The sequence below is a fragment of the Bemisia tabaci genome, chromosome 4, assembly GCF_918797505.1.
Source record: "Bemisia tabaci chromosome 4, PGI_BMITA_v3".
Lineage (NCBI taxonomy): Eukaryota > Metazoa > Arthropoda > Insecta > Hemiptera > Aleyrodidae > Bemisia > Bemisia tabaci.
The window spans coordinates 46799730-46818287 of NC_092796.1; the positions used below are offsets into that span (position 1 = coordinate 46799730).

General features: G+C 36.5%; 1 protein-coding gene across 1 annotated transcript; it reads right to left on the reverse strand.

Annotated features, from left to right (window-relative positions):
* Window positions 1–92: 92 nt before the first annotated feature.
* On the reverse strand, window positions 93–18475 carry LOC109035007 (RUN domain-containing protein 1). Its single transcript, XM_019048453.2, has 14 exons — window positions 18315–18475; window positions 16928–17060; window positions 16227–16332; window positions 15158–15292; window positions 12386–12548; window positions 11492–11586; window positions 9505–9595; window positions 8077–8222; window positions 7532–7665; window positions 6250–6448; window positions 4732–4938; window positions 2920–3017; window positions 2201–2295; window positions 93–308 (listed from the first exon to the last, which is right to left on the reverse strand). Exons 2-14 carry the CDS (start codon window positions 17053–17055, stop codon window positions 202–204), a joined length of 1704 nt encoding a protein of 567 aa, XP_018903998.1. The 5' UTR covers window positions 17056–17060; window positions 18315–18475; the 3' UTR covers window positions 93–201.
* Between the last annotated feature and the right edge of the window lie 83 nt (window positions 18476–18558).

Genomic DNA, 18558 nt, shown 5'->3' on the forward strand with positions numbered 1-18558 from the left:
AAGTTGAAAAATTACTATCCAACGAAGAGCACAAGACACATGAGGAATCAATCAGAAACTAAGATGGGAATAAAAAAAAGAATGACCAGAAATAACTTCCGTAATTCTCTTATAATTAATTAAGAAAGTTGAACAATGAAAAACAAAACAAACAAAAAACACAATGGTAACTGACGATAACTGACAAATAATTTCGGTTTTTTAAAAAGCATCTTTTATGTTTTGTAATTGGCTAATGGCCAAATCGACAGGAAGATCAAACTGGTAGTGTGATAACTTATCTAAGCTTTTCAGACTATCTTCAAATCCTACAAAAAAGAAAGTTAAAAATCAATTAGAACCAAAGCAGAGAATATCAGAGGGCAAAAAATCACACTATCATAATATAATTTCTTTGAAACCGACTGAAAATGAAATCCAACTTCTACCGATTTTGTAAATAAAATGGCAGAAAGGAGTCAAGGACTAATCGTAGCTTTTTGAACATTGATTGCAACAATTCAATTTTGAATCCGCCTTGGAGGGTCAATTCAAAAATCAAGAAGATGACACGAACTGCTACCAAGACGATAAATTAAAACTTCCTGCAGCAGGACATTCGTCTTGGGTTTAAGGTGATTCGATGGACGCCATATTTTGTGTCAGAACGGCATACGATATATCGCATCAATTGGTTCCATTTTTTCAGTTACTCGTCATTCTTCTCCAATTTTGAGATCGCAATTCTGTTGTCAGGAGACTAAAGCACCTACTTACCAATTTTAACAAAGAAATTCATTGTAATAAAGGCAAGGTTTTTTTAGAGGGAAAATATCGCATCCAAGTGCAGTTTCGATTTCAGTATTGAATGCGATGTTTTCTCTCTGAAAAAACCACGCCTTTATTACGTTGAATTTCTTTGTTAAAATTGGTAAGTGAGTGCTTTAGTCTCCTGACAACAGAATTGCGATCTCAAAATTGGAGAAGAATGACGAGGAACTGAAAAAATGGAACCACTTGATGCGATATATCGTATGCCGTTCTGACACAAAATATGGCGTCCATCAAATCACCTTAAACCAATTGGTGCTGCAGGGTTTCTGACAGTCTGGAAAGTCTGGAAGGTAAGGGAATTGACGGCAACAAGGAAAGTCAGGGAATTTCACGAACAGCGTTTAGCAAATGTAAGTGTAATGAAAAATAAATAAAAAAAACAAGGCAGAAGTCTTAATTGGATGTCAGGGAAAGTTGGGATCAGAATTGCAGAGCGAGGGAATCCAAAAAAAATTATAGAAACCCTGTAATGTCTACCACATTCGACTGAGAAAGCCAAGAGAGGAAATGATACAGGATCACCTCTCAAAGAGATTGAATAAACAGCACACATATATAAAAATCACTATGGTTGGACAGATTGTTTTTGTTTTACAGACAACTAAGAGCCTGCACTGTAGGCATATTAAGTTTCTTGGGCCACCGATAAGGTACTTTGCCAGGAAATATACCATCATGTTACTTGAAAACACACCCAATCATTAAACAGATTTGGCCAGCATCAGCTGGACTGCATTTCTAAGTCGTTCCACTCATCAAAAAGAGTCCTGATGCCCTTACGATTTCCACTCATTTCCTTCCAGAGATCCGAGCAATGCCTTGAAATTTTCTGCAAATTTTTGGTGGGATACAGGGAATAAAAGAAAACCTCTAAAAATGTAGCCTAGGCTGTACGTAATAAGGTGGTAAAATAGTGCTGGTTCCACACTATTTTGGCCTTGCTTTCTTTGCAAAATAGTGTGGACCCAGAACTTTTTTATCACCATGTTAGAGAAAATATTGAGAGAGCATATCAAGTCTGAATGCAGCTTAGTTTTAGTCCAAAAAAAAACAAACTTTATGTGGTTAGGCTGTTTTTTGTTACATACGTCCAATTAATCAGTGAATTAATGAGCGCACAATTCACTTGAAGAAATTAATTGAAATAGCATAAAAGATCTCTGCTTTTTAAGTATAATGAATGATGTGGCAAATACTCAAGCAAAAGAAACGCTTGAATATTGCCTGGAATGTTGATTTGACCTTCTCAATTAAGGAAAGAGAAAAACTCAGAACAAAACAGGTCAAAAAAGATGAAAATTAATAGATACCATAATATTTTGGTACTCTAAACATAAATATAAGAAAATATTGTGGAGATATTGAAAGGCAATATGAGTACACTTACCAGTTTTTGCAACATAGCTCCAAGGCTGGTAGAAATTTTCAATTAACGGCTGGAATCGGAATATGAGTCGTAACCATGGAACTAGCATTTTGTGACTGAAATTAAAGAGACGTAAAAAATTACTCCCTAGAGCGGTCATGATGAAATGAAGCCTCTCAACTTCAGGCAGTGCAAAGATTGAGGGCAGCTTTTTTTTATTTGCTAAGAAGACAAAGCACGCTCTTCAAAAATAATTTTCCTCCAAGGGTTACCGAAAATACTGACAAACATCACAAACAATTGAAAAGACTAGAATAAATGAAAGGTTTGAAGATGGATGAGAATACCACAAGACATTTTTGATATCAAAATTTGATCAAGACCTCCCCCCCCCCCCCCAAGAAAAAGTGGCGTCTGAGCCTCATTGAAAATGAGCAGATAAATTTATACATTTTTGCTCCATTTTAGAGTCACGTTAGTAGTAGCAAAAAAACCTGATTTCTTGCCTTAGCAATTAAAAATTATTAATGAAGCAATATTTGATTTTTTTGCGCTTGAACCTTTTTGAGATTTATGAGTTAATACATCCTTTCATAGATATAATGGGACATGTTCACAAATTATAACTAATGATATGCAAAAAGGAAAAAAAAACCATAATAAGCCTCGAGAAGTCATGAACCCAAAATCCTACATTCAGTATTCAGTAGTATGATGATAGTAATAACGATATTACTTACTTCAGTCCTGCACACACAAAAGCCTTGAAATGTGAGTCAAAGCTTCTTTTGTACTGAGAATGGGAAAGAATTATATTCCCTATTGTGCTCAGCAATGTCTGAAAAGAGAAGAAAATTTTCGAGGGTAATTTTCCACATGAACGAGTTTTGAGCTTCAGAGACATGCTAGGTAAACGGTACTGAGGTCATTTAAAAAGGACCTCATACGAAAGAAATTTGTCAGAAGCCATTAATAAAATTCAAAGGTTTCGGTGGGAGGAAGGCCTGGGCCCAAAATATAGGTGCATTACAGGGAGCATTTAGGACTGCATTACATAACCTTGATATAGGCACAAAGTGCCCATTTTTCGAAAATCTAAGAAAAAAATGGTTGCAAGGTGACAATATTCCATCCAATATTCATCACAAAATGTAAATTTGAGGAAGAGGTCTGACAAAACATTTCATAATTTTTTTAACAAGGTGCAGCACTTGGTTACAGTCTTATTACAAGAGGAAATATCTGATTTATAGCAAAATGTATTTCATGAACAGCCATGCACATGCTGTAATAAGTTCCAGAAAAGAGATAAAAACCTTGGACTTCAAATCGAGTTTGACTGTTCAAAAAGAGGACTCTTACAACAAAGTTCTCTCTTAATGTTGCTTCTCTTATGTAATTAGGTTTTGAACTTAAAATAAAATCAGAATGCCAGCAGAAGTATCCAAAAATGGCTAGAATATGAAATGAAAATATTGTGAATCTTTGTATTAAAACTCTAAAATCTGAAAAGAAGGTTGAATTCTCTAAGTGCAGCTATTCAATTTTGCAATGTTTAATTTGAAAACATGCACCGATTTAGCTGAGTATATTTTTCCGTTTAACCACTTAAAATTATACCTCTTAAAAAAGGCTTTCCAATGCATTGACGATTTCCAAAGAGCAAGTTGATTACATTTTTTAGAATGCCTGTGCCCAAAATAGAAATTTCCATTAGGAAACCATGCAATGGGCCTATTGCAATCTTTTGCTAGAGCAAGAATAAGATTTGTTTCTCATAGAAAATGTCTCAAAAATCTCGATGAGCGCAAAGTCTGAAATGCGCTTCTTACTTCATCATTTGCATAAGAAATTTGGGTTTTTTGAGCTTCCCGCTTCAAAAATGATACCATGGCACAGGTGTACATTTCGTTAGAGGAGTCATTCCATCCAACCCCTGCTCACAAGGATACTACACAATATTCAACATAGCTGACGCCAATCCGCCAAAACATATGTGACGGGACGATGATTCTAACCACCTGATAACAATTGGTGTGTTTACATTCACATGTTTCTCACGTTGATAGATATCCGCCTTGATTGACCTCATGCTCTCCTCTACTTGTGACGAAAGTGTCGGCCATGTTGAGCAGGGATTGAATGGAACGACTCCTCTGACAAAATGTTCACCTGTGCTGTAGTATCCTTTTTGAAGCGGGGAGTTTAAAAAAACGCAAATTTCTTACGCAGATTGCGAAGTTAGAGATGCATTTCAGGGTTTGCCAATGCGCTCATCGTGATTTTTGAGACATTATCTATAAGGATCAACTCCTACTTTTGCTCGGGCAAAAGTTTGCAACAGGCCCATTGTAATAATTTCACTTACTAGATGTTTACAATAAATTTTACTTCAAAAGGCTTCATGAATGAATTTTTTATGAAGAAAGAAAGGGAGATCAAAAGATAGGAGGAAAAAGATCGCAGAGCGCCAAGTTTTCAAATTCGTTTTAAACTGGCATGTGAGCCTCACAGCTTGGAGAGATCATGATCAGAATAAAGCTTTTAACTACCTGCTTAATCGAAACACTTGTGTCTCCGCCAATATTCAGATTGAAACTTTGAGACAGCTTGCGAGCGGGTCGTGAATTGAATTCTTCTCCATTTTTCATTTCGTAATACTTCAAAATCAGTTCCCACGCATGCATTGTCTCTTGTTGAGTGGATTGTCGTACAGGGAAACAACTAATAAAAGGTACTAAGCTCATTGACTGACCGACCTGCAAGTTTCAGAGAAGGATAAACGAATGAACAAAGAGCATTAAGACAGCTCTATTTCAAAACAGCCTCATTTCAAGATTTGAATTTGAAGGGTATTCAATGAACTCAAAAGAAGCTGTCATAAAACGAATTTAAAGATAGTTTACTAAATGATGAAATCATGTGATTTCAACAGATACTTTGCTTAAAGCTGAAGCAGGGTCATTCTGAGTCAATTTAACAAGGTATTGAACCTTCATCTTTTGGATTTCGTTTATATTTGGGCAGAGTTTTCAGAAAGAGAACCATTTGAAATTCTAAATGAATTGTATTTCAGGCAGTTTTGAGCATGTCTAGAAACGTATCGATGGTCAAAGTCGAAAAATGTGTAGGGCCAATTGTGATGTTGCAAATCTCGGTTTTTCCTGAAATTTTCTACAAACTTTCCATACCCAGTCAGAAATATTCAAAGAAAATTCCAAGGAAATGTTTCAGTTAGTTTCGTGTTGAAAAATTCTGCAGTATTGGTGACTTTGAAACACTATTCTCATGGAAATCCACATAAAAAAACTTCATTGCTTCATTTACTTCAATCGTCAATATGTTCTCCAGTCAAAAATCTAACGTCTGCAAAGAAAATGAATGATACCAAGAATAAAATTTGAGGTTTGTGTTTACAATGAGCCTTCTGGAGGAATGAAACTTCAAACCTGTTCCAAGTTTATATCACTTGGTTATTTTTTGCTTAGCACTACCCATTTAGTGTCCTGGTCATGAATAAAGAGATAAAAGTACATAGTATATACAATCTTTGAAATGATGAGTACAGGTCAGTTTTAATACACATGCGAACAGTGAGGACAACATGCTTATGTAATTAATTAATTAACGCAACATGGCAGTTTGGCATTTGTGACAAAATTTTCTTGAAATTGCTTTTTTCGAGCTACAAACTACCTACTGCCGTAACTTCAATTCGATTGATACGATTCAGCGTTTTGTGGGACAATATGTTCCAATAATACTCATCTAGGCTCTGGCATTAATAAGAATTTTTTAACAAGGCTTGACCAACTTGGCGGTTTTGCACACATTTTTTAGAGTGCTGCTAGTCCTTTGGCATTTATAACTCAATTCTGAGTATTTGTGAGCTAGGTAATGCCCCTTTTTCCTTGTGTTATATACGAATTTTATAAATATACAAACATGTGATTAGATATGAAAAGGATCACCCAAAAATATATATTTAATTTTGTCCCCTTTCATCTCAAAGACAGAAATATAAAGCAATTTTGCAGACTGGAGTTCATCAAAAAGACTCTTTTCTTTACCGGCATTAGTCCGTGTTGCATCAAGTTTTGGATGCCCATTGCTAAGTGTTTCCGGACAGCAGATGCTAGTTTTCCATTACATTGCACTGATGCTGCACCTTCACTATCAGACATGTAGTCGCTATCAGGTAACACTTCCGGTTCGCTGATGAGCTGAAGCACTTCTACAACAGCTAACTCCAATTGTGCTCGCAGATCTCTGAAAAAATAAAACATGATGATGATTACGTTATGGAATACAGCCAGTTTCAGTGGTGTAGAAGATAAAACAAGACAATTCGCTGCCAACACTAAAATCCTGCGTTTAATCCACGGAAGTGACAAATTTCTGGGGGACTTGAGAAACCATCATCATGACCGAGAAAGAACAACCCATTCCTATAATGATAGTAATCTTTGCTTGAAGAAGTGCACAGATGGTTCGTTTAAATATGTCACTGCAAGTCTCCAACAAATAAAAAGAATATAATAACAATATATGAACCTTAACTGGTCCCTTCTATAAGGTTAGCAAGAGAATACAAGCATTGCTCACTTAGATGTTGTTTGATCAGGGTATTGTGGCTTCTGGACTCCTCTTAAATTCTTTTTTTTTTTTGTTAGTTGGTGATTCATAATAAAATCTATGGCCCTGAGTCGATGTTTGATTAAATTTTGGATGAGACTATCTTTTTTATTCCTGGTGTTATAGTTGTGTATCGTTCTTGATTCCTTTAGTTTAAGTGATGAATATATTAGTATGACTGCAGTTCTGCCATTACATAGGCTTCGATAGGGTGCTTTTCCAGTAGCTGTGCTACTACTACAACTGCTAGTTGGGTAATATGTTTGTATGAGGTATATGTAGTATTTACCTGATGGAACCTGCATCTTGATTAAACCATAGCGTATAGAAACACGCCAAGTCTAACGCTTAAAATGTTTGAGACACGAGAAAACTGGGCTTGAAGTGAACAAATAAATTCAGGAAAAAGCTTTTTGGTGTTGAAAAGTAGTAAGAGATAAACATTATGAAGGCTATAGTTGGAATAAGGCCGACTCACTTCACGACTGAGATGTTGAGAATTTGGGAAAGAGACATGTGGTCCATTAATGAGCAAAACTAAAAGTCTAATGGTTTCAATAAAGTTAGCTGTTCCTGAGATTAGAGATTTTCTCTCACTTTGTCAGAGTTATTGAAATGAGGTGTACTGATGAGTCATTGTGCAGCACTGTCCCCTTTTTTGCTATAAAACAATCACATGCGTGTGGGACAAGTTGAAAGTTAGAATTGATTTCTTACCCCCAATGGTTGATCTTCATTGTTTTCTTCAGAGTGTTCTTTTTGAAATGCTCCTCGCAGCCGAATTGCGTTCGTGCAAAAAAGTGGAGTAATGCTGACATCCTTTTCATTACATTTAAAGTCTTTGTCCGAAGCTGCAACATACATCCCAGAAAAATCATTGGTACATTCCCAAAAGCACATTCTGAACAGGCTATAATTATGAGAGCTGAATGTGAGAAAGTTTCATTAACTTAGGGCAATCACACCAACATTCATTAACTTCTTCGGCAATTTTTTTTTTTCTTGGTTGCTAACCAGACAGAACTTAAATTGATACATATGTTCCTATCAAGTATGCAAATCAACAAGCTAAGGACAAAAGAAACTACCTTGCCTAGATTCACTATGTATTTACGACCCTCCGTTTAATTGTACATTTACAAATCCCAATTTTATCATACATTTCCAACAATGAATATTGCATTGACATACTTTCCATCAACCAATGCTTTAGTTTCGACTTTGCCCAAAGCTACATGATCACAAAAGTTAAGTTTCGTTACCTCCTCTTCTGTTTTTTTCCTAGTGCTACTGGAGTACTGGGATTTACGGCTTGATTTACAAGATGAGCGTTTGTGTTCTGTTTCGTGGGCATTGCAATTGCACTTGTAGTCAGATACTTTGAAATTCAAATCTGCCGGAGAGCCACCTGGAAAAAGACAAAAAAATAATTAGAAAAAGATAAAAAATGGACCAAGTGCCTAACTAAAAATAAGAATGTTAATCTGTTACAGGACAAAAAACGACAGTAAGTACCTCTTCTAACATGACAATGACAAAATAAAATCCTTCAAACCCATGTGAAAATAAAGGAACGCACATCAATAAAACTAATGAGCGATGCTTTAGACGACAAAAAAAAACACCTTTTGTCCAATATTTTAACTTTTGACAAGAAAAAAAAGTCAGTATAGGAACATGAGAACTCAGGGAAAGGAAACCGTTAGAATGCTCCTACTTTTACCGACTCAAGAGGAACATGCAACCTGAATTTACAGTAAATAAGATGTGAGCTGAGCTAGACCGCACAAGAAACTGTTTAAATTTATTAAAAAACTGTAAAAACTCACTTGTATTTAGAATCCTGAAAAGCTAGATGCTTGTAGGACTGCCATACTGGTCAATCTTCAGGGTCCAGTGTGGACCTGCAGTCTGAGGTGCACCTGGCTTTTCAGAATTTCACAAGCAGATGAATTTTTAAAGTTTCTGAATAAATTACCTTTAAAGAGACTCAAATTTTTCAGGTTCGAAATTTGTGCAAAAATAGAAGAAAGATATTTAATTTTTTAGTCAGGATTTCTGATTCTGAGCTGAGTGAGTACTTTGTATGAGGTGTTTGAATTCTACATTCGTAGAAGTTTTTGAACTCATTCTGAATCTGAACTGGTATATTCTCTTTTAATGCAAATCAAAGTGTATCTTGATAACCTACGCAGATCACAATAAAATCACATGCAAACATACATATGAAACGGAAGTGATTCAATTGAATTTGCTGCAAAAGAGGTGCTTGGAAACACTGCTAGTATAAAATTAGGTACAATTCAAAATGAAACGTTCGATGGGACTGAGTACAAGATAATAATGAAATAATACTGAGACAAGAAAAAAGTTCCTTTTCATTTACAATTCATAACGATGGCCAGGAAAAAAAGCAATTTTAAGGACACGGTGAGACAAAAAGTAAAAAACAGAAAAAGAGTGAGCGCAGAAAGTTCAGAACTTAGAAGCTTTACTGTACAAAATTAAAACAATAATATTCCAACAATAAAAAAAAAGAAAAATATTGAGAGGTGACGTGAAAAAAGAGGAAAAAATGAAGATGAGAAAAGCAAAGGAAGAGCCTTTTCTTCATTCATTTACCAAAGAAATACGGCTCACTAGCTATACAAATATAGAGCAAGAGGAGAAGGTTGTTAGAATAGATGTACCTTGTAAAAATTCAATGAAACGTTCCAAGTCTGAAATCTGAGTTTTCAACTGGACGACTAGTTGCTCTTTCATCTTCAGAGGGTTAACCAACTACAAAATTGAAGGGTTAGTAGGTTTTAAAAGTGAGAGATGAAAAGATAGGAAGTTAGTTAAATTCGGTTGAATGAAGAGAGATATTTTCTACCTCATTTACACTTTAAAGGTTCGGTGGCGCTTATTTTCAATTCATTTTTGTAAAGCAGGGAGTGAGTCAAGCTCACAGTAACTTTTCGAATTTTTTTTTATTGAGGTGATAGAGAAATATAATATTTACTTCACCAGAATCTGGACTCATTTGAAACAAAATTTAATCACCTTCCAGCCACAGTATCACAGTCGCCATGTGATGTTTAAAAATTTCCGCTGCCATTTTATTTTTTCACAGATAAATTGTTGGTTGAATCTATTTGAAAATTTAACTGAATTTTATCAGCAGCACAAAGAAAATTCAGTGAAATTTTCGGACAGCTTCATTGAACAATTTCTCTCTAAAAAAATAAAATGGCAGCGTAAATTTTTAAATGTCGCATGGCGCTGGTGATACTTTGACTGGATGGTGACGATTTCTGTCGGTCTGTTATGATGAAAATGTAGGCAGATGAAGGAGTCCGCATGCGCTGATTTGCTGAAGCCCAGTTACATCATCATGACTCATTCAGTCTTTGGTTGACCAAATTTTAATCAGCTTTTTCTCCCCTTAGAAGTGGTTTTTGAAACTTTTAGATGGATTTTTTCGTTTTTTCATGAAATTTGACACTGGGAACAACTGTCAGATGTTCTGCAGAAATGTTAGGCCACTGACCCATTGTTTTGCATTTGTATGTATTTAGCAGGGATGCAAATCATTCTCGATTAAATTGTGGATTTTTCCTAAAAACTGTGGAGGCTGAGAATTTTTTTTCTTTGGATTTTTCAGTTTCCAGACTTTCAACTCTTGTGGAATAATGCAACTTTGGCACACATTCTAAAATTAACACAATTTTAGACATTATACAATTTTGATCAGCGGGTTGTGGTGACCTTCTTGCAAAAACCCAGCACAATACAGAAAATTGCAAAGGCCTCCACGAAAATTGCGGAGGCCTAAAACAATTTGCACTCCTGGACTATTCGGTTTGTTTTTTGAGATTTTCACTGATATGGAGATTAATTATGGCTTCAGACACAATGGGTTAACGTTTCCTTTTTGATTAGATGGCGATGACCATTTCAGAATACATATAAGTTTTTCTGACCTATGATTGATATAAGTTCAGAACATGAGAGTTGATGCGCTATTTTAACAGAATTCTACTGTAGACTTTAGAAATAGAATGACCATACCCTTGACAGGCGTTAAATGGTAAGAAGATTTAGAGAAAGAAGAGTGGACTTAATTCAGGATGTTTACAAAGTCCCAAATCTGAAGAGGGAAATAATTTGGAAAAAAAATGTCGCGGTCCATGCCCTCCTCCAGGGTGGTCCCTGCAAATTTTGAATGGTTCTAAAAGTAGTTCATTCTAAATTAAGAGCACTCTTAAAATTTCGAGTTCTTAACACAACTTAATCAAAAGTTGGCGAAGCGTGGTCAGGAACTTTAAAATTTAAAATAGGGAGCTAATTATACCGCACAAGCTTTTGTTTTAAATAAAAGGTTTTCAAAAACTCACTTGCGACGATTTTTTTTCTCTCATAGGCAGACGCGTATCGAGCAGCGACTCATCTTCGGTGCGACCGGTCGCACCGAAGATGAGCCGCTGCTTGACACGCGTCTGCCTATGAGAGAAAAAAAGTCGTCACAAATGAGTTAGGAACTTTCCAGCCCCTTTGAATGACTATGATCAATGCCGTTTTTTTTTATCAATATCGATAGAATTATTTCATTCTGATTAGTTGAATTATGTGAGTAAGACAAGATGCAAACGGAAAAATTCAAAATGGAGGAAACATAAAATTATAGATACTTACTTGACCAATTGCCCTGTCCACTTGATTCCGTAAGTCATCAATTGTAAGTTTATCTATTTGATCGACATTTAGATTAAGTTTCTCCTTTAATTGATCTGAAAAAGAAGAAAAGTACGAAAATGTTAGCTATTAAAAATACAGCAATATTCTACAGGTATTTCAAACGCAGCAACACTCATCCTTTGCTTAAAACTGCATTCACTTACCAGTACCCTGTCTACCAGTACCAGAACAACCTTCTCCAATGAAAAAAATACACTAAAAACCTCTCAAAGTTTACAAGTTCAGTGATAATATACTTGAAATTTTTTTGCAAAAAATCTTGTGGTTTGGCTTAAGGTGATAAGTTTATCTGCAGATTGAGTTTGAGAGTTCAATTTTGGACTGAAGTTTGAAACAACGTGTAAGTAGATATCTGCAATAACAACTTGAAAAGATGAACGGTTTTTTTTTCCATAGAAAAACTGAAGAATCATATTTTCACATGCCTCTGTTTCACACTGATCGCTGGAACGATGGTCAAAATTATTTTCTTTAAATTACTTATTGGCGAAGGCATGAAAAATATGTGCTTCTCATTTACAGTGTTCCAGATTCCACTCTCTTAATTCATCCTTTTTGAGGAGAACAAACCGACATCATGGCTTGAAATTTTGATGGAATACTCTTCTCACAGTTGAAAACAAATCACTGAAGTTTCCAACGTATGATGTACATTAGTTTCCTGTTTAATAAATAAAATATGACTTAATCTTTGCAACATCGCAAACTGAGTTGCGTTTTTACAGTTTATATCTTAGTATTCTGAAATTCCTCAGATGGGGCAAGGTTTGGGGTCTTACAATCTGGGTCTATCGACTAGGATTAAACGGATTTAGTGATTGGAGAGCTTACCAATGATTACTTTTTGACGCTCTATCACAATGCTTTGCGGTAATTCTGCGTCACCAGTCTCATATGCATATTTCTCCAAGTCTTCAAGTTGTTCTTTGAGCTGCGCAATCAGCTCTTTCTGTTTCTCCCTTTGAGTGTTAAGAGTTTCTTCTAGTTGTTTTTCCTATTGAAAAAAGAAAACATACAATTTGCCCAGAGATGGTGAAAAATGTCTTCAATTTGTAGATTAATATACTTCCTGAATATATGATCTTATCGTAAATGTTGTATGCATTAATTATCTTTACCCCAATAAGGACCAAATTTAAAGTTAAAAGAAAGTAGTGGCGACTGGTTCAAGTATAATAAAAAAGAGGATTCATCATACAGGGTTATTCAAAAGTTACGCACCACTGGCCATAACTTTAGTTCTAATTATGATATCGATTTGCGGTTTGTGGCGTCCTTCCTCATATCGAAGGGGAAACTTTTTGAGGTACTTTTCAGTTCTTCACCCCCCCAGGGGGAGGGGGGGCGGGGGGCAACTCAAAAATTTCAAATGGCAACCCCCATCATGTGATACATCGTTAGAAAGAGCATGAAAAAAGAAAATTTTTGGCGCAAACCGGAAGTCAATCTGACCCCCCTGTCAAAAGTTAGGGGGGTCCAAAGGTTATTTAGGGGGTCCGTACCTTCATTTTTTAGAGTAGCTTCGGCGGCTCTTGGACATACCATTTCTCTTTTCAAAGAGTCCTCGAATACTCCAAGTCTGATACCGAAGTCTTCATATTGCCCCCGGGCCACCACAGCCCCCCCCCCCCCCGTAGGGGGGGATGGGCCTGTTACAATGAAACATTGCATTAAAATGCGAAAAGTCACAGAAGAGCTTCAAACTTAGCATCAAATCCGAGTGGAACTTCTTGCCAATGTTAACGCAAACGCAACCTGCGACTTTAAAGTGAGTTTTCAAAATTCTTAGCCCCCTGCCCCCCCCCTCATTTTTGGTTGCAGAGCGGGTGAAAAACCGGGAGATTCACTACAAATAATGCCCGAAACTAATGTCCAACTTGAGGAGGACCCTTGAAACGTTGCGATCAGTCGGAGCATTGAAATACAAGGACTGCCACCCCCTTAAAGTACGGAAACATCCAAAACACCCCCGCTGCCCCCCTCATTTTTCGTTGCGGAGCGGGTAAAAACCGGGAAAATCGCCAGAAATGATGCCCCGGCTCTTACCAGCTCTGCAACGAAAAAAGAGGGGGGCAGCGGGGGTTTTATGGATGTTTCCGTCCTTAAAGTGGGCGGCAGTTCCTGTGTTGCAGTTCTCCGACTGAGCGCAACGTTTCAAGGGTTCTCGTCAAGTTCTATAGTGGTTTCGGGCATCATTTCTGGCGATTTTCCCGGTTTTTACCCGCTCCGCAACGAAAAATGAGGGGGGCAGCGGGGGTGTTTTGGATGTTTCCGTACTTTAAGGGGGTGGCAGTCCTTGTATTTCAATGCTCCGACTGATCGCAACGTTTCAAGGGTCCTCCTCAAGTTGGACATTAGTTTCGGGCATTATTTGTAGTGAATCTCCCGGTTTTTACCCGCTCTGCAACCAAAAATGAGGGGGGGGGCAGGGGGCTAAGAATTTTGAAAACTCACTTTAAAGTCGCAGGTTGCGTTTGCGTTAACATTGGCAAGAAGTTCCACTCGGATTTGATGCTAAGTTTGAAGCTCTTCTGTGACTTTTCGCATTTTAATGCAATGTTTCATTGTAACAGGCCCATCCCCCCCTACGGGGGGGGGGCTGTGGTGGCCCGGGGGCAATATGAAGACTTCGGTATCAGACTTGGAGTATTCGAGGACTCTTTGAAAAGAGAAATGGTATGTCCAAGAGCCGCCGAAGCTACTCTAAAAAATGAAGGTACGGACCCCCTAAATAACCTTTGGACCCCCCTAACTTTTGACAGGGGGGTCAGATTGACTTCCGGTTTGCGCCAAAAATTTTCTTTTTTCGTGCTCTTTCTAACGATGTATCACATGATGGGGGTTGCCATTTGAAATTTTTGAGTTGCCCCCCACCCCCCCTCCCCCTGGGGGGGGGGGTGAAGAACTGAAAAGTACCTCAAAAAGTTTCCCCTTCGATATGAGGAAGGACGCCACAAACCGCAAATCGATATCATAATTAGAACTAAAGTTATGGCCAGTGGTGCGTAACTTTTGAATAACCCTGTATGTTTTCATAAGTATCCATTTTGCTCATTAAAGCCATTATTTTATGAAAAACAATTGAAACAGCAATTTTAATTAACCTGATAAACCAGTGATTAGTTCATCTCTGTAAAAAACTGATAACATGCAGAACTTCTATTATCATGAATGAGGGATTCTGGAACTGATTTTTATTTTGAAAAATTTTTTCTTTTGGCAAGATGGTGGTTACCTGATTTTTTCAATTTTTGATACTGCTGGTCGTTGTCCGGTTATTTCTGCTTTTGTAAAGTCTATCTCCAAAACTTTCATTGTCAAAAAAAAAAGCGCTTTACCTCTTAACTTTTGGTCAAAATATACATCTCCATTTCAGTCTGTGAAAATCTTTGAAAGCTTTTATTTTTCAAAAAGAAGACTCAACAGACATCATGGCTTGAAATTTTTACAAAGTAATCCTCACAAAGAGAAGAAAAATTACCATAATTTTCAAAGAGTGACGTTTAGTAGTTTGCTGGGTAGAAAATAAAATATGACAAGAAGATTGCAATGCTATCAAATATTGATTTTTGACGATATTTAATCATTCATATAATAATTTACCGAAGTTATTGAGTATCTAGCATGATTATGATGTACTTCTGGGATTCCACGGAAGGCAAATTCTTCTAAATCTCGTAGTAAAGTTTCTTTTTCATTCGATGGCGCATCCACAATTTGACGAAGACGAAACTGAACCTAGACGGACATAAAATTTAAATAATAAAATATGACATACTCCACTACAGGGAGAACAGAATTAGACAGAAACCGAGTTTACCAAATTCAACATAACCGTAGCAAGTTTCAAGCACAAATTTACCCTGTTGTGGTTGAAGCATATTTGGCACAATAGTTTATCAACGTTTAGAGTTCTACTTTAGACGAAGCGCGAGAAAAGTTGTGGCTTAAAAACTGGCTTTAACCTTAGAACCAGGTTTTCACATGTGATGATCATTTCATGAGGAAGAAATGAGAGGAAAGGAATGCCGTCCTTAAAACAATAGTTTGTAATAGAATCATTTCTTATGCACTTTAACTGTTGGAAAACCACTACAAGCATTTTTGGGTGTTATAAATTATTGGAGACAAATTCCAACAAAGCACAATGGATTTAGTACCGCCATGTTAAACTTTTTTCACCCTTGATTAATAAAATAAAATTAATATAAAAATAATAATAAATAAATAAAATTGTTCAAGCGTTCAGAAGAAAATATCTGGTTTCAGAAAAAAATACCTGGCTCATAGAAATTATCCTTAGGAAAGTTTTGTTTCCATACCTACCTACAGACCAATTTGATTTGGATTTTAGACACAAAGCTGAAACCTTGGAACACAAATTAACTATAAAACACAATTAAATCCCTTTTTTTTGTTTGTTTTTTTTTGGACATAAATGAGTTTTGAAAATTTGGCACCTAAGAATTGGACGTTTTTCTGTCAAACGGCACTATGTGCATTATGACGTGAGCCCTATTATGCATACATTCTTATGGGTCTCAGGGCTCATGTCTCAATGCACATAGTTCCATTTGGTAGAAATACGTCCAATTTTTCATCAACTTGGACAAACTTAAATGCTTTCGGAAATTCTAGATTTAAAGTTAAAAGATAACATTGAAAGACGTACTTGAGCAAAGTGAGATGTAAGAGCCATCAGAGATGAATTCAGCAGTTCTTGTTGCTCTTCCAGAGCCTGTAGTTTCTCCGATTCATTGGTGATACTGTACGGATCCCTGAAATAAGAGGTGTAAATGAAAGTAAGGGTGCAATTTTTTAAACAGAAAATATTTAAAGTTAATCTTGTAAAAGTATCAACTTCTTACGGCTAAATAAGCTGAAACTTTTTTTTAAGAGCAAAAGTTTGCAACAGGCCCATTTTGGTTTTGTCTGGAGCCTCGTTCCTCTTTATTCTACACAATGCAGAACAGTATCAATTAAAAAATTTGCATTATTTCTTTTCACATAACGATGGCTAATGAACAATACTGTCAAAACTGATGATTTTGCAGAACAAGGAGAAAACTTAGCAATTTTTTAAGATTAGATTTTCACTTTCCTCATGCATTATAGCTTCATTGAAGCGCTCCCCTACAGAGTTGAAAAAATCTAAAATCGTCAGCTTGCGTATTTTACACTAAAGAACAGGGCAAAGTTGCTAACTCATTTTTACCAAAATTGTCAGTTAGGGCAGTATTTTTCGTTAGCCCTTGATATGGGAAAGGCTTTTCTTTGATGAAGAGTATATAATCTTCATTTTATCTGTATTTTTTGACACTCCTTTAATTTCTTCATCACAATAAATAAATCATTTCATTCCCTCTTACTGACCTGTCATCATAGTTGGAGTATGCACCGTACTTCTGGAAATCGAGATCAAGATCAGGCCACTCTTCAGAGCACCTACTGTCTTTGCATTCCGAGTCTTCGTATCCATCTGACGCGTTCTCACCCATCATCAGTCCTGTACAAAACCAAACACTTAAGATAAGAAAGATTATCAAAAACTCTTGTAATGAGCAGATTAAACTTGATCGCAGATCATCAGTGCATTTGCACAGACTGACTTATTGACTGCGTCATTCTTGCAATAATTAACATCGTTGTACTACAGTTTAAATATAAGTAAGCATTAATACATGACTTTAAATTCAAAATCTGGTTCTTTGGTTCATCATAATTACTTCGTAATAAATTGAGAATCAACTTATAAATCTGATATAGGTAACAAGGTTACATATCTGCTTACATTAGAACTGAAACTACATCGATATATACTGACATTGCGTAATGTAGCCACGTAGTGCATCTACTTACTTACTGATCAGATGTAAAACAAGTTATTTAACATAATGACTGTAATGGTTAACTAAATTAAAAGACAGATATTCTAGGAGGAGGTGATGATGACAGCTTGCGAAAAAAAACTACAGTATTAACAAATATTCTGAAGACTCACATTGCATCCATAGCACAGTGAAAGATTAGAATCATTGTCATGAATGCTTATCGACCTTACTTCTTGCATTTACATGTTTCCTAAGCACATCCGCACAAACCTCCAGGGTTACATACGGCGATTAAAATTTGTGCAGCTACTTGATAGGCGAGAATGATGATGCCTATTACATATGTATTGTGGTTAACATCTGTTGGAGTTGCGAAACCACAGCTTGAAAATGATAAAGTACAGTTCATAACTTAGCAAAGTGGACAGCAAAATAACTTGAGCCAAGTCATCCCTCATTTAATCTGAAATGGTGGAGGCATGGGTTGGCAGAAATAATGCCGCAATACCGACTTGCAGCTCAGTTGAGTGAAATGGAACAGAGCATCTCGGATTGGTAATTCCTCGAGTTAAGCGCCTGCATCTATTGCCTGCACCCTAAGGGTGCATATGAGAGTGAAATTGTGGCAAAAATAAAACGAGTGAGATTAGAAGTTATTCCTTGGGGTAAAAGGTGAGTGTTGCGTAAAAAAGGATTGTTCCCCTCAGTGCAAAGGAAATTAATGTTTGCCATGGAGGATAAAAAGTGAACTGAAATAGAATTGACTCTATGACTCTAATGAAGTTTGAATATCTGTCTCAGAGCGACATGTGTTAGAGAAAATGTTCAAATCAACTGACTTAAAGATTCCATGCGGCTGCGGGGAAAAACCTAAAACAGCCACTCGGATAAAATTCCGAGTAAGAGTGAGTTAAAAAGTAGAAACTTACTTTGGGAAACCAATTTAATCTGCACAGGACTCTTCAGTCTAGAAAGGCATTAAAACTACATCAGTATTGGTAACGTTAAGTAATATAATTGAGTAAATGAAGTGCAAGTGAAATATTACATGGCTATGTCAGCACATCAGAACTTATCCACTGATAAGAAGGATAAGAGGCTGAGTGAGAGAATCATAACAATCAAGTCAGGGCATGTCAGGGCCATTGGTTGACGACGTAAGGAGTCGACTCT

Excerpts from the sequence above, each read along its gene's own strand:
- LOC109035007 (XM_019048453.2), bottom strand. The coding sequence starts at position 17,055 with ATGATGGGTGAGAACGCGTCAGATGGATACGAAGACTCGGAATGCAAA. Across the intron at positions 12,549-15,157 it reads CTAGATACTCAATAACTTCG|GAAAAACAACTAGAAGAAAC; the intron begins GTAAATTATTAT and ends TTTTTTCAATAG. Across the intron at positions 309-2,200 it reads GAGCTATGTTGCAAAAACTG|GATTTGAAGATAGTCTGAAA; the intron begins GTAAGTGTACTC and ends TCTTTTTTGTAG.